The sequence below is a fragment of the Hyaena hyaena genome, unplaced genomic scaffold, assembly GCF_003009895.1.
Source record: "Hyaena hyaena isolate Hyena2069 unplaced genomic scaffold, ASM300989v1 scaffold_2569, whole genome shotgun sequence".
In the NCBI taxonomy this organism is placed as follows: domain Eukaryota; kingdom Metazoa; phylum Chordata; class Mammalia; order Carnivora; family Hyaenidae; genus Hyaena; species Hyaena hyaena.
This window is the reverse complement of record NW_024083206.1, coordinates 8012-22763: the sequence shown is the minus strand read 5'-3', so window position 1 is coordinate 22763 and position 14752 is coordinate 8012. Positions and strand designations below refer to the sequence as shown.

Genomic DNA, 14752 nt, shown 5'->3' with positions numbered 1-14752 from the left:
CAGGCCGGCGGGAGCCGGCCGGGGGCCCGGGGTGTACGTCCGGGGAGGAAGAGAGCAGTCTCCTCGAGGGCTGAGGCCGGGCCGGGTCCCGGGGACAGGGACGCCGCTCTGGGGCCGGGACGCCAAACTGTGGTGTGAGGCTGAGGAGCTGCTGGTCCCGGCTGGAGTCGGGAGGGGAGGGCTTGAGTCCAGTGACACTGCCCGGGGCAGGGGGAGCTGGGCGTGTTCAGGGAGCTGCACGCGGTTTCAGAGGGTGCGGTCGGGGAAGGGGGCGGGGATCGGTCCCGGCCTGCCAGCCCCACGGGGAGGGGCCGCGGGGCCGCTCTCCAAACCGGGTCGCTCGGGCTGTGTTGACACACAGCACGCGTTCTCCCTCGAGGAGCCGACAGGCACGTCTCTCACTTCCCTGGACCACTCTTGTTGTGCACGTGGGCTCTCGTACGGGTGAGGGGGGCAGAGCCTGCCTGCACGTTTCCCCACCGAAGGACACGTTTCCGTTGCTTGGGAGGGCCGTGATCCCGTCTGAGGTGGCGGCCGGGGTCGGGGTGCACCGATGCCTGCGTCCAGGCCACGGGGCGCAGGGCCCCTTGTGGAGGGGCCGCTGGTACCTTCTCTGCTGCCCAGACTCTGGCAGTCGTGCCCGGAGCTTTGTCTGCTGCGGCCAGACCTCGCCCTCGTGGCCACGGGGGTCCCGGCTCTGTGTCCCTTGCGTCTTTACAACGAGGAGGTCTTCACGTGTTCTGGGGGCACCGGGCGGCAGAGGTGTTTTCGATTCCCGAGTGGAGTCGGTCTCCTTCCCGTCCTGCGGGGGAGGGGCCTCCTCGCCCTCTGCCGAGAACGGGCTGCGCCCGGCCCCTGCGCTCCGCCCCTGGACCCGGTGCCCTGGCCACCCCTTTCCGAGGACGAAGTGCGGGAGTCCTGGGGCGCAGGCCTGCAACAGAGTTCTGTGCGGTCCCTTCGCGGGGACGCGGCTCCGACCCTTTCTTGCTACCTTAAGGCTCTGTGGCAGCCCGGGGCCCTCCCGAGCCAGGAGTCTAAGGCACCGTGCAGGGCTGCGCCGGCCCGCTGGCACATCTCCGTCCCGGTCGGTCAGGGCCCTGAGAGCGCGAGAAAGGATCTCTGGGCCAAATCTGCTTGTTGTCCCGGAAAAGGAAAGGCGTTTCTTCTGCGGGCCGCGCGCCACCAGCCGGTCCACGCTGTCCATGGGTTCGAGTGTGACAGGGAGAACGTCCCGTGCGGAACCGGGAGGGGCAGCTCCTAGGCTGCTGTTGATCTGTTTTCACGAGCGACCCTTGTTTTGATCTAGAAGCCTCAGAGGCATTTCCGGCGGGGACCACCCCACCTGCAGATCAGAGCCCCCGATAAAGACCCGAAGGAGCAGAGGCAGGATGACGCCGGGCGGAGGGACGAGGTGGTGGGCGACGCTCGTCAGGAAGAAAGCACGCAGAGAACGGTGGTCAGGTACGCGGAGGGTCAGAGACGAGGCAGGAAGCGCAGATGCGCGGAGGCCAGTTTGACGTTTCCTGAAAACCGAAGGGGAGGAGGGTCAGCGTGGTGTGTGAAGTGGGTTGTCCTTCCAAAGCAGACGGCGGAGAGCGGGGGACCCTGGTGGGGGCGGGGGCGGGGCCCCGCCATCTCCTCTCGTCCCGCGTGGCGCGTGGGGCTGACGGCCACGGCGAGCCCGGCCGGGCTGCGACCACAGGGCGCTGGCGTCTCCGCCGTGGAGCCGGCTGACTGCTCTTCCTTCTGTCCCTGAAGCTGGAGGGGCGCGGTGATCGAGCCCGAGCAGGGCACCGAACTTCCTTCGAGAAAGGCACAGGGCCCCCCCACCAAGCCTCCCTCGCCGGCCCCCGGGAGTCAGAACCAACCAGGTAAGGCCCCAGCTGCACCCCCTTGGGCCTCACCCGACGTCGTGACGGAGAGGGCGCGTAGACACCCAGGTGGGCACCGGGGTGGGCGGCACGGCGCCCGCTGTCCCTCCAGGCACGGGTCGCCCTTTGATGCCCCGGCGGGCCCCAGCGCTCCTTAGAGCCTTGGTGAGGACCCTGGGCTCCTTGGCGGCCCGTGGTCTGGGGCCCGGCGCCGCAGCCACGGGCCGCCTGTGTGGGAGCTGCCGGCGTCCGTGTCCGGCGGGGGCCCCGCGGACAGGAGAGGTGCGGCCGCTGCTTGCGGGATGCTGGGGGTCCTGGGTCTTGGCCCCAGTATTTGAGGGCCTTCTGGGCGTAGGCGCTTTGTACGCTCCTGTTCTCGTGGCCTATCACAGGTCATCGGCCTGTCCTGGGCCCATTCTGCAGGCAGGAGAGCCGAGGCTAGGCCAGCAACGGCCAGGGCCGTTGGCCTCCCGGAGCGGGGGCTGGCGCCAGGTCAGCTGAGTCTGGGGCCCGGGCCGTGACCCTGCCTTCCTGTCGCTGTCACTGCCGAAGGAAGGAGGAAGGGGGAGCCCGGCGCCGGTACGCACGTTCCCGGGCGGCCCTGGCATGTTGGGGGAGGCAGGGCGGTCACGGGGCTCTGAGGACCGATGTCGCGGCTACGTATACCTCCGCCCCTGGGCCTCGGACCACACCGAGGGGACACGTGTCGCAGGGCCGTCGACGTACACGTTTTTGCCCGCGTGGCGGCCCTGTGACTTGTGCCGGGTCCTCCGACGTGTGCGGAGGAGAAACCACCTCAGTCGCTCTCGCGGGCGCCCCGGAAAGGCCGCCGGGCGGCCACGGGCCCCTCTGCCGCATGCTGGTTCCTCCCTGAAAGCGTCCAGAGCCGCTAAGGCACGACGCGGGCGCCTGCGAGACGAGGCCCGCCACGTCCCATCCTCCCACGGCCAAATTGTACAGCGCGGCGCTGGGGGCGGGGCGGCGGGCACCGGCCTGCCGCCTCAGAGCCGCTGCTCCCCGCGCGTCCCCTGCGGCCCCAGAGGGTCGTGCCTGCCGGGCGTCTGGTGCAGGTGGACGGGCCCAGGCCAGGCGGCCGAGAGGCCGAGATGTCACGTGCGGGGCCTGGAGACCTCGCCGCCTCCACGTTGGCCGCCGCGTCCTGCTGCGAGGCTGCCACCTGCGACCCTGTGCCCCGACCTTCAGGGCTGAGCACCGCTGCCCCGTGGCCCCGGACAGTGTGCCCCCCGCCCCCACCCCACGGGGCGCCCCTCAGCTCGGTCCCCGAGCGGGACCAGCGCCCACGACCCGCTCTCTTCCTCGCAGCCTCCCCGAACGAGCGTCAGAGGGCCGTGATAGACGCCTTCCGCCACGCGTGGACCGGATACCGCAAGTTCGCCTGGGGCCACGACGAGCTGAAACCCGTGTCCAGGTCCTTCAGCGAGTGGTTTGGCCTGGGACTTACGCTGATCGACGCCCTGGACACCATGTGGATTCTGGGCCTGAAGAAAGGTATCTGCTCGTGCCCTCGCCGGCGGCCAAGTGCCCCCGGCGCGTGTGACGCTCGGGCGCGGGCGTGAGCGAGCCGTGCCCCGGAGTGTGTAGACGCCGCTGATTCCGTCTGACGCGCTCTCCCTCCTCCTGGGTGACGGGCCGTTGCTTTGCTCGGGACGCTCGAGACTCCCGGCCGAGGACCTGGGCTGGCCCCGGGCTCTGTCGCAGCCGGACGGGGGCTCCCTGGCGGGAGGTGACACGTGATGCGATGAGGCCCTGGGCCTCTGCCTCACGTCCTCCTCAGGCCACGCACCTGGGGAGCGGTCAAGGTCACAGGTCTTCGGGTCTTTCCGGATCGATCCGTCAAAATGCATTTCGAGTGTTCTGGATAGACCGAAGCCTCCCCCTCGGCCCCTCACGTGGTCCTCTGCGCCGTGCCCTTCACCCGCGGGCCGTTGGTGCTCACGACTGCGCGCTGGCTCCCTCTCCTCTGGGTGCGGGGGGGCTCCGGCGTGCGTCCCCCCGGCCGTGGGAAATGACGTCGACGCGCTGCAGGGGAGAGACATGAAGATGCGCGTGGCCCCGGGGCGGGTGAGCGAGCGGGAACGGGTGCGCCAGGACCGGTAACCTGCACCCCCACCCCCACCGTGTCGTGTCCTAGAGTTTGAAGAGGCCCGGAAATGGGTGTCTAAGAAGCTGCGGTTTCAGAAAGACGTGGACGTGAACCTGTTTGAGAGCACGATCCGCATCCTGGGCGGCCTCCTGAGCGCCTACCACCTGTCCGGGGACGACCTCTTCCTGAGAAAGGCCGTGAGTGTCCGCGCGCCCGCAGGGACCCACGTCTGGAGCGCGTGAGCGGCGGTTCGGCGGCTCGAGGGGCTCCCGGGGGTGGGGGCCGGGGGCATCGCGGGTTCCCTCTCCGCCCCGTCGCCAGAGTCCCGTTCTCGCGGGAGCAGGCGTCGCGCCGCCCGTCGCCACCCGCGGGGGAGCGCTCCTGGGGCTCCTCGGGGCCGGCTCGGTTTTGCTGCCGTCCCGCGCCGAGGCCACGGGAAGCCGGCGAGGTCCCGCGTCCGCTAGCGGGACGACAGCGGGTGGCGGGGTGGCGTCGTGGGACGGGGCCGAAGCCGCCGTGTGACGGAACGCCTCGGTCCTCCCCGTGTCTCGTCATCAGGAAGACTTTGGGAACCGGCTGCTGCCTGCGTTCCAGACGCCCTCCAAGATCCCGTACTCGGACGTGAACATCGGCACCGGGGCCGCCCACCCGCCCCGCTGGACCTCGGACAGCACGGTGGCCGAGGTCACGAGCATTCAGCTGGAGTTCCGAGAGCTCTCCCGCCTCACGGGAAACAAGAAGTTCCAGGTACGGGGGTCGGGCTGCCGCCGGAGCTGCCCTGGGCGCGTGGCAGCGAGCGCAGGTTTGCGTGAACTTGACCCCGGGCCGCGGGACCGCCGTCGCGTGTTCTTTCTCGCTTCTCGCTCCTCGTCTTTCCTCAGTGGCTCCCATCTTCCCCTTGCTAGCAGACGCGGGCGGGGCCCCTAAGGGCGTCGACTGGGGGCTGAATCCTAGCGGGCCCGCGGCCTTGGGGTCCCAGCCGCCAGCGTCCCTCGTGCTGACGTGGCCCCGAGGGGCGGCCCCGCGGTCACGGTTTTCGGCCTTGCCAGCCCGCTGCTGACGGTCCTCACGGCCCTCACTCCTCACCACCCCATCCCCACCTCCGCCGTGGGCCGTGGGCCGGCTCCTCGTGGGTGAGTCTCCGGCACGCGGGGGACCCTGTGGACTTAGCGCTCCTTCCTGCCCCTCTTCCTCTTCCTTAAAACCTGAGCTGTGATCCCAGCGTGAGGAAATTTTGCCTCTTGGCTCGCACGTCGCGCCGCCGCCGTCTGGTTCCAGTCCTGGGTCCTCACCTTAGGAAGTAGGCCGGCACCCCTGAGTGGCCACGCCGGGCCCCTCGGGTTGCCTCGGCAGCCGCGAATCGACTTACCGCTTGTGACTTTCTGTCTGGAACACGTGGCGTGAGCGAGGTCCTCAGGCGTGGCCGTCCGTGGCCGGGTCTGCGGGGGTGGCTGCGCGCGTGGTGTCTTCGTCTGCGTTGAAGGCGTCCGCAGGGTGCACGTCCGTGGCGTAGCACGTGTCCGAAGCGGCCCTTTTCGTGGCCGAGCAGCTGGCGGGGTGCGGTCGGACCGGTTCTGTCCGGGCCCTCGTGTGTTGGGGAGCAGCTGGGGCGTTTCCCACGCGGGTGGTAAGAGCGGCGCTCCTGGGAGAAGGTTCCAGGCGCGTGCAGGGCCCGGGCTCCTCCACGGCAGCCCGCGCTGCTTCTCCGGTCTCTGCGGGTAGCCCTCGTCGCAGTAGGTGCGTGAGGGTGTCCCCTGTGGGCCCGGATTGCGTAGTAACGACGTGCGGCGCTTTCCAGACGCCCGCAGGCCCCGTGTCCGTCTCCCGGGGAGAGGAGGGCGTCCGGGTCCCTCCCTGCTCCTTGATGGGTCCGCGGCCTTCCTGCCGTTGGCTCGTAGTCCGAAGGCTCAGCGTTCCTCCGTCTGCTCGTGAGCCACCAGCCCGGCGCCGTCACCATGCCGGGTCTCCGTAGTTCCCGGGACCAGAGAGGGATTCCAGCAGCGCCTGTCTCGGAGCGTCTGTAAACGGGGGCGGGCGGGCGTGCCGGGCGCAGACCAGGAAGTCGCGCCCCAGGCAGGGTCCTGAGCGCCGCGATCCAGTGTGCACAGAGCCGCGGAGCACAGACGCGCGGCGCCCCCTGGGCCGGACGGGGGAGCTCAGAGGTTCGGAGGCTGGGTGGGTCTTGAAGGACGAGCAGGAGTCCACCAGGCGGGCGAGCAGCGACCTCGGGCTCGGAAACAGACGTGCCTGCCTTCCCCGTGGCGGGTGGGAGCAGACGGCCACGCCTGGGCAGGCGGTCGTGGGGACCAGAGCCGTGGCCTTCAGACAGGGTCCCCCTGCCCGAGGCGCGGTTCCGCCCTGTCGTCCCGGCCCGTGTCATCTGCCCGCCCGTCGGGGCAGCGGCGTGTGAGTGAGGGTGGGCCGTCCTCAGAACGCCCCGCCCGCTGCAGCGCCGGGGGCCAGGACACCAGGCTCCTCAGGCCTCCGCTGGGAGCGGGCCGCCTGTGCTGGAGGGCAGAGCCGACGAGGCCGGCTTTCGGCCGGCCCGAGCTCCCCCCCCGGCCCCTCCCCGCTCACCCGCACTCTCCCCTGGTGTGCCCCAGGAGGCGGCGGAGGAGGTGACTCGGCGTGTGCACTCCCTGCCGGGGAAGAAGGACGGGCTGGTGCCCATGTTCATCAGCACCCACAGCGGCCTCTTCACTCACCTGGGCGTGTTCACGCTGGGCGCCCGGGCCGACAGCTACTACGAGTACCTGCTGAAGCAGTGGATCCAGGGCGGCAAGAAGGAGACGCAGTGAGGCCTGTTTCTGCGGCCTCGGGGCGGGGTCCCCGAGGCTCGCCTCGGCCCGAGTGCTCGGTCCGGGGGCAGCAGCCCGTGCGGGACCCGGACTCGGTCCTTCCTGAAGGGGACGTGTCTTCCGAGCAGGGCCTTCGTGCCAGGGAGGATGCCTGGCCGGTCACGGAGGTCCCCGGCCCCTCCGCGCCGGGCAGGGCCTGGGGTCTGGGCCCGGCCGCGCCCTCTTCCTCGGGGTCGTGGGGTCGCTCTGCTCTTCCGCTCCCCGGCAGATGGCAGCCGGGGCACCTGGGCCTCCCCGTGCTGCCTGGGTGGCCCTTCAGCCGTGGGCTGCTTTCCCAGGCAGCAGGGCAGCGGGGAGCCCGTCGCGCAGCCGGGAACACACAGGTCACCCTCGCGAGGGAGCCGGACGTCCCTGACGTCTCAAGCCAGGGGGTGACCGCGACCCCGGGCCGCTGGGGGGCAGCTCCAGGCCCGCCCCTACGGGCAGAGACCAGGGCATCAGGGCCAAGGAGCCTGTACGCGGGGACGTTGAGAGAACGCGGTGGGCACGCGGGGTCCCGGGGTGCTAGCTGAGAGGAGCGACCCAGTTCAGGGCAGCGGTGGGCACAGCGTTACGCGTGCCCCGGGCCGCGGACTGCCACGAGCCTCCACCTCCAGTGTGGCGCGGTCCACCCCTGAGAGGGCCAGGCCTCTCGGCCGCCGGCGTGGGGATGGCAGCTCGTGGCTTTGTCCCCGTGTCTGGGCAGCGGGGGCGGTGGGGTGGGGGTGCGCCCGCCTGGCCCCAGCCGACGGGCGCTGCCGGTCCGGGCAGGTTACTGGAGGACTATGTCGAGGCCGTCGAGGGGATCAAGAGGCACCTGCTGCGCAAATCTGAGCCCCGGAAGCTCACCTTCGTGGGAGAGCTGGCCCACGGCCGCTTCAGCGCCAAGATGGTGAGCACGTGCGTGGTCCGGGAAGGGGTGGGGGCCGCCCCCACCCGTTTGTCCCGACCCCGGTGGCCTCTCGAGTCCCTACGTGGGAGAGATCGCTGAGATTCTGGCCGCGGAGCGCGAGCCCTCCCAGGTCGACGATGCGCTGCTGGGCGCGGCAAGGAGGCTCTGGGGGCCCCTGGCCCCTCCCCCGGGGACCCTGTGTGCCCTCCCTGCGTCCTAGACTCCACCCCCTCCCCTTCCCCCTCCCCGGCTCTGCTTGCTCCTCTCCCGCCGCTGGCCCTCCATCGTTGTTGGGGGGGGTCGGCGTCTGCTCCCCCCGCCCACGTGGAGCCGCAGGTGCGGGGCCCCTGGTCGAGTCCCTTGTCCGTGGTCCTGCCGTCGTGGACCCCGAGGAGTCCCCGCTGAGGCCCCCTGACCCCCGGGGATGCGGGAGGCCTGAGAGCGCGCTGGACCCGGTCGGCCCCCACCCTCGCCCCTCGCGGCCACCGACCCCCGGTGGTGAGGAGACGCTCTGGTTCCAGGACCACCTGGTGTGCTTCCTGCCAGGGACGCTGGCTCTGGGCGCCCACCACGGCCTGCCCGCCGGCCACATGGAGCTGGCGCGCGCGCTCATGGACACCTGCTACCAGATGAACCGCCAGATGGAGACGGGGCTGAGCCCCGAGATCGTGCACTTCAACCTGTACCCCCAGGGCGACCGCAAGGACGTGCAGGTCAAGGTGAGCCAGGGCCGGGCTCCGGGCCGGGCTCCGCCCTTATCCCCCCTCCCCCCGCTGCCGGCCCCGCTCACCCCGTGTCCTCCCCCCCAGCCGGCCGACAGGCACAACCTCCTGCGGCCGGAGACGGTGGAGAGCCTGTTCTACCTGCACCGCCTCACGGGCGAGCGCAAGTACCAGGACTGGGGCTGGGAGATCCTGCAGAGCTTCAACAAGTACACGCGGGTGAGCGCCCGGCAGCCGGGGCGGGGGTGGGGGGGCGGGCTCCCCGTGGCCTCGGGAGTTCGGGGCGCATCCCCTCCCGGGTCCTCCGTGGGGCCCTGGGCGGCCCTCTCCCACCCCACCCCCGTGCTCCAGGCTCCCGCCACCCGTCTCCCGTCGGGCAGTGGCTCAGAGGCTCCCGCCACCCACCAGCCACCAGCCACCAGCCACCCCGGCAGAGAGCGCTCCTGAACTCGACCTACGTCCGCCCTGTGGCGTGTGCGGCGGTGGGTTCAGGACTCGTCGGGCGCTCTCAGGGCCTTGGAGGGGGCCCTTCCCGTCGGGTCAGGTGAGGGCGGCCGGCATCTCTGAGGGGCCCTCTGGAGGAGCTGCGGCCCCCCGGTACGCCCTGGGGTCGTCCGCCCCGGACCTTGACCTGGGCCTCGCGTGCGGCTGTGCGGCTGTGCGGCCGCTGGTGCCCTCGAGGGCTGAGCCTGGCGCCTGGAGCCGGCCGGGCCTGCAGCCGTGACGCCGCGGCCTCCGCTCTCGCGCAGGTGCCCTCGGGCGGCTATTCTTCCATCAGCAACGTCCAGGACCCTCGCAGTCCCCAGCCCCGGGACAAGATGGAGAGCTTCTTTCTGGGGGAGACGCTCAAGTACCTGTATCTGCTCTTCTCCGACGACCCAGACCTGCTCAGCCTGGACACCTACGTCTTCAACACCGAGGCTCACCCCTTGCCCATCTGGGCCCCGCCTAGGGTGGGGTGACAGGGCTCTTGCTCGCGACTCACATATCTCATGTTTGTTGGGTATCTGTTCTCGGAACCCTGGCCTTGGGTAGGCCCACTGTCTTGACCTTGCACCGCAGTGTCCACTCGGCCAACTGTGTGCTCCAGGTCCGGCCGATGATACACCGCAGGGGGTACCTGAACCTGAGGTCTCAGGGCCTCAGAGGTGGTCAGTGCAGCCGGCCGTCAGGGGCTTTGCCCCTGACCTGGCGCTTCCGGCGTGTGGTTCTCACGACGACGGGATGTTGTAAGGTCAGCGTGACAGCGCTGTGAATCGCCAAGGTCCTATCCGCTGGGGGACATTCCTGCTTGAGTCACGACTTACATTCCTGACCCCCAATCGTCTTTCACGTGGCCCCAGTCTCTGCTTGTCTCCTGGGGCCGCTCTGGGTCCCCAGGACCCACCTGTGTTCAGAGAGCAGCTAAAGGGACAGCCTGTCATGCGGTTCAGCCCGGGGTCTCGGCCTGTGAGTGCCCTGACTCAGGACTCGGGGGGGCCGGAGCGGGGCGCCTGTGACCTCCTGCGATTCTGGGCACTGGACGGCTGTGGTGTTTACACGTTGGACTCAGGGATCCTCCGCCGGCCCTGCAGGGGCGGGGAGGGGCGGGGAGGGCTGCTGGGCAGGTTCATCCTGCTCCTGGACCACCCGACAGATCGGACTTTCCAGGCAACATAAAAGTGGCTTTGCCCTGACCGCTGTCTCCCGTGTCTGTGGCAGACCCCCTGTTCCCTGAGCTGTGGGTGGTTCATGCGTCACTGTGCCACCGTCACCCGCAGCCTGGCGCGCTTGGAAGAGGAGGTGTGGACACAGTCCCCGCTCCCCTGGGCGCTGACGCCCTGCACCTGGCCCTGCACCGCCTGCAGCCTCCCTTCCTGAGCACCGACTCAGGCCCTGCTCCGCACCCTGCCCCTTCAGTCAGGCCTGACTTCTCTCTACGGGATACTCTTTTCCAGAAGGTTCTCTTTCCCTTAGAAACCTGTCTCTGCGGTGACCAAGGTTCCCAGTGCTGGGCGGGACCTTGGCTCTTGGACAGGCTCCCTGTTGCCCCAGCACCTCTGGGGGCCGGGACCGCTCTTGGGTTCCCTTCTGCTCTTGGCCGCTAATCCCGTGTGTTTTGTGCCTGGAGCAGAGTGCAGGGCTCCATCCCCCTTCTGGCTGTCAGCTGCTCTTTGACCCAGGGGCCTGGTCAGCATGTGGGGGCCCCCCAGTGGGCCCCCCCAGAGCCCTGGCTCCCACCTCTTGCCCTGAGACCACACATGAGTTGAGGGCTAGGTTTTATTAAGCACGTGGCTGGTTTGGGAGGCCGCAGCCGTGTACAGGTCACGCACGCTCTGTCCCCCGCGAGGACTGCAGACTACATGCTTTGCGTTGCACACAGCCAGTCCACCAGATTCTCCTCTGGCCCCTCTGTCGGCCATAGCCCCTCACCCCCAGAGCCCTGAGCTGCTCCCCAGCGAGTCTGGTCTGGCTCCAAGTCGGAGAGCGCGCCTCAGTCTCCAAGACCCCCGCGCCGGGCCAGCTGCAGCCTCTGTTCTCGTCTGGCCGTGTGCACCCACTCGCCGATGAGCCTGGCCTCGAGCCTGCGAGCCTCCCGGACAGACTCGGGGTCCTTTGGGTGAGACGCTCTGAGGAATAAGCCGGGGGCCTCAGCCACACAGCAGGCCCGAGCCTCACCCCGCCTCCACCCACGTCTGGCCGCGCCCGTGACCGCACGCCGCTCCCCTGCAGGGGCCGGACCGCACCTGAGGTCCAGGTGGTGAGCGCCCCCCTGGATGGTGACGGCAAGGACGGAGGCGCTGAGGTTGCTCCGGATCTGTGTCAGCAAGGACATTCCGTCAGCTGCTTGCTGTGCTCTGGGCCGCGGCTGACCCCGCCTCTGCCCGCCCACGGGGGGCAGGGGCGCAGCTGAGGCCGTGATTTAAAGACACTACCTGGCCTTGAACGGCCTCGTTAAAAGGGAAAGACGGAGACGAACACATCAGATGTCAGTTCACGTTAAGAAGCAGAGGAGAAAACAAAGAAGGGAAGGCGGGTGAAGTGGGAACGAGTGAAGGTGGCCCGAGCCACGGTGTGGAGGTCGGCGAAGGCAGAGCTGGTTCCTGGGCAGAGTCTAGTAAACCCAGGGAGACCCCGCACAGGAGGCCCCGGCCGTGACTCACCCCGCCCCCGGCCCAGGGGTCCAGGTCACCGTTGGAGAAGATGATGTTGCTGGCAGCTTTGAGGTCTGAAAGGGACAGACGTGTGGGTGGAAACTGGGCATGGCTCCCCAGGTCTGAGCCACGGGGGATTGGGGGAGCAGGGTCAGCTTGGCAGAGGGAGCCTCACCTCCCGCCCCGAAGCTGGTGTGCAGCCAGTCCTTCCGGGGCCACACGCCCCACCTGTCCAGGCAGTACTGCTGGCGGAGGTCCTCGGTGAACGGCAGGTCGGGGAAGAGGTCGGACACGTTGTTGCTAGAAAACGTCAGGTTGATCTCGGTGCAGGCCTGCGGGATGCCCAATACAGGTCAGCCCGGGGTGGAGGGCGGGGCTCCCGCCCCCGGCACCTCCGTGCGGTGCCCCGTACCTGGTAATCCCAGGCCCTGGCGTCAGCGCCTGAGCCGCAGCCCGTGGGGTCCGCGCAGGCCTGGTACTGCAGGTAGAGGTCATAGCAGGGCACCGTGCCCGAGGAGTTGTACACCAGCCCTGCAGGAGAGGGGCGCTGGGCCGGGGGCCTGTGCATGCAGCCTGCCCCCCAGAGGGGGCCACGTGCCCCGTGAGGAGCGGGCTTCCTGGGGGCGGGGCTCTCAGCTGCTGCTCTGGCCACTGACAATGGCCAGGCCGTGGCCGGGTGTGCCGTTCTCTCCCCTGGGGCTTTTTCAGAGACCCCATGGAGCAGGGCCCAGCCCCTCCTCCCCCCCGCTGGGCCAGGGGCTGCGCCGGGGCATCTGTGCTCCTGGCCTCCACACGACCCTTGCCCCCAAGCTACGTCCACCCCCCACGCTCGGCGCCAAGCCCAGGGCCAAGGGGCAGACGCACCAGCCAGCGCTCGGAGCCCCTTGATTCTCTCAGTCTCACTCAGGAGCCGCTCACAGCCAACCTAGGGATGCCAGCCAAAGACCCCCCCTTCAGCCCAGCCCCCTCCCCAGCTCACCCCTCCCTGGTCCACCCTAGGGCAGCTGGGCCCGTCAGCTGCCTTCCCCAGGTCCCAGCCAGCGTCGCCTTGCCTTGACCGGGTTGGCAGGAAGGTGCCCTATGAAGTCGGTGGGGTACGGGTAGTCCATCATGGCCAGCACGGTGAAGGCGTTCCGGGCGAACCCGAAGAGCTGGGTCAGGTCCTGGCTGGAGAGTGGCTGGCAGGTGCCGAACTCCTGGCTGACCGTGTCGTACGCTGCCGGGAGAGGGCAGGGTGATGGCCTTTGGAGGCTGCTGTGGGCGAGGATGGGGGCGTGGAGCGAGGCAAGGGGTGCTCCCTGGGGTGCAGGGGGTCCTCCTCACCTCCCTGTGCGAACAAGTCCTTGATCTGCCGGAACGCGTCCCGCACGCCCTGGGCGCACGTGGAACTCTGGCCCTCAAAGTCCTGCAGAAAGAGGCGTTGTGGCTGCTGCCACCACAGCCTGGCCCGGCCCGCGTCCCCGGAACCCGCACTCACCGCCGACACGTCCCGGAAGAAGCGGTAGGAGTCGCCGAGGCCGGCCACAGCAACGACGGGCGCGCTGGCTGCCAGCGCCCCAGCCACGAGGTGCGGGTACTTGATCCTCATGTAGGCGCTGAGCATCCCCCCGTAGCTGCGGGGGGACAAGGAGCGCCTGGGCGCACGGCCTCCCCGGCACCCCCTCCGCTCTCCCTTGTCAGAGCCCACGGTGCCCCCAGGAAGACCTGAGACTTCTAGGCCCCCCGGAAACTCTGGCGCTGAGGCCGAGCACACGTTTGGGCCTCAGGGAGAAATGAGAAGGGCGAGAACCCACCTGCCACCGAACACGACGGCGGGGGTGTCCTGGGCCCCAAGGTCTCGCCGCAGCGCGCTGAGCAGCCTCGCGAAGTCAGCCAGGGCCTGTTCCACCGTCAGCAACTCCGTGTGCCCGCGCTGCGTGGACCGCTCTCCGAAGGGGAGCGACTTCCCGTAGTACCGCTGCGGGCAGCGCCGGGACACTGAGCCCGGGCCGGCCACCCCCCCCGCCCCCCCGCCCCCAGCACCAGTACCCACGTGCTCCGCGAAGACGACCAAGGCCCCCTGCTGCGCCGCCAGCTCCAGGATGAACCCCGAGTTGTTGGCGAAAGACCACACGTTCCCCTCATTGCCCGTGTAGAAGAATATGGGCCCCTCGCCCCTTTTCCAGAACTTCTCTGTCGGGCGGAGGCGGGAGGAAGCGGGTGAGGCACAGGCAGGACCTCAGGGCCCCGGGACCCCAGGGAGGCCTCACCTGACACCAGGAACCGCTGGAGGAAGGTCTTGTTGCCGAACCTCTCGAAGTTGAAGTGGTCCAGAAGCTGCTCGAAGTAGACCTCCTGGAAGTCACACTGGGGGACTCTGTGGGCTGGAGGGGCGCGGTGCTCAGCGCTCGGGGACGCCGGGCACAGCGGCGGGGGACACCCACGGGCCCGCACTCACCCCCGGCCTCCGGGCCACGCGGCCCCAGTGCCAGCAGCAGGGTCAGGGCCCAGGGCAGGGGCCGCAGCAGCTGGGCGCTCATCTCTGCTCCGCCGTGGCCGCGGTCACATGACTGGCGGGCCACCCTCACGTGACATCCCGGGCGGGGCGGGGCTCTGGGCCCGACCTTCCCCGGCCTGCCTGCCGGGCTCCTGAGGCCTTTGGTCCAGGTTCTCCAGGTTCCCGCCTCCCACCGTGTTGCCACAGAGATGGTTGCCGTGGAGACACAGGAAGCGGGAGCGGGCTCGAGGGCCTGGGGCTCCAGGACAGGGGACGTGCACCCGGCCGCCTGTCCTTGAGGGGCCACCGCCGAACCCCGGGGAGGCGGGAGAGACCCGCCAGCTGTCTGGCTGCCCCTCCCTGAGCCACACACACCCACGCCCCTCCCAGCCTCATGGCCACTAGGTGATGTCCTGGGCCAGGTCGCCCCTGCGGGCAACCCATTGGGGAGGGCTGGCTCTAGAGGGCAGGGGTGACCCCCGAGAAGAAGGGGGGAGGCTCGGGAAGATGGGGTGGTGGCAGCTCGGAGGCCTGTGGCTGCAGCAGGGACCTCAGAGCCCAAGCAGGGGCTTGGACAGTGCAGAGATGCGGCTGCTGAGAGCCTGGGTCGGGAGGAGGTGGCCCAAGGCCCTGCTGGGACCCTGACCCCAGCCCCTCAGGCCGCTCCCTTCACTGCCCCTCAGTGCCAGAGGCTGTGGCTGGTACCAGTGCCCACA

General features: G+C 69.7%; 2 protein-coding genes across 2 annotated transcripts; one reads left to right on the top strand and one right to left on the bottom strand.

The window, feature by feature from the left end:
* The first annotated feature begins 1202 nt into the window (after window positions 1-1202).
* On the top strand, window positions 1203-10102 carry LOC120227604 (endoplasmic reticulum mannosyl-oligosaccharide 1,2-alpha-mannosidase-like). Its single transcript, XM_039225682.1, has 11 exons — window positions 1203-1214; window positions 1307-1461; window positions 1759-1871; window positions 3195-3380; window positions 4024-4172; window positions 4534-4722; window positions 6579-6769; window positions 7584-7704; window positions 8226-8423; window positions 8514-8645; window positions 9176-10102. Exons 1-11 carry the CDS (start codon window positions 1203-1205, stop codon window positions 9386-9388), a joined length of 1659 nt encoding a protein of 552 aa, XP_039081613.1. The 3' UTR covers window positions 9389-10102.
* A 569-nt stretch (window positions 10103-10671) lies between these two features.
* Window positions 10672-14180, bottom strand: DPP7 (dipeptidyl peptidase 7). The gene is made up of 13 exons (XM_039225683.1): window positions 13998-14180; window positions 13810-13923; window positions 13593-13732; window positions 13354-13517; window positions 13038-13173; window positions 12884-12965; window positions 12613-12776; window positions 12425-12485; window positions 11973-12091; window positions 11736-11892; window positions 11570-11634; window positions 11153-11223; window positions 10672-11035 (listed from the first exon to the last, which is right to left on the bottom strand). The coding sequence occupies exons 1-13, from the start codon at window positions 14077-14079 to the stop codon at window positions 10900-10902; spliced, it is 1491 nt and encodes a 496-aa protein (XP_039081614.1). The 5' UTR covers window positions 14080-14180; the 3' UTR covers window positions 10672-10899.
* Between the last annotated feature and the right edge of the window lie 572 nt (window positions 14181-14752).

What these genes read in the sequence shown, in the direction of transcription:
- DPP7 (XM_039225683.1), bottom strand. Translation starts at nt 14,079, where the DNA reads ATGAGCGCCCAGCTGCTGCGGCCCCTGCCCTGGGCCCTGACCCTGCTG. An exon ending in CCAGCGGTTCCTGGTGTCAG is followed by an intron (nt 13,733 to 13,809) that starts GTGAGGCCTCCC and finishes TCCGCCCGACAG; the next exon opens with AGAAGTTCTGGAAAAGGGGC. An exon ending in TGGTCGTCTTCGCGGAGCAC is followed by an intron (nt 13,518 to 13,592) that starts GTGGGTACTGGT and finishes CGCTGCCCGCAG; the next exon opens with CGGTACTACGGGAAGTCGCT.
- LOC120227604 (XM_039225682.1), top strand. An exon ending in GCAAGGACGTGCAGGTCAAG is followed by an intron (nt 8,424 to 8,513) that starts GTGAGCCAGGGC and finishes CCTCCCCCCCAG; the next exon opens with CCGGCCGACAGGCACAACCT. An exon ending in GCTTCAACAAGTACACGCGG is followed by an intron (nt 8,646 to 9,175) that starts GTGAGCGCCCGG and finishes GCTCTCGCGCAG; the next exon opens with GTGCCCTCGGGCGGCTATTC.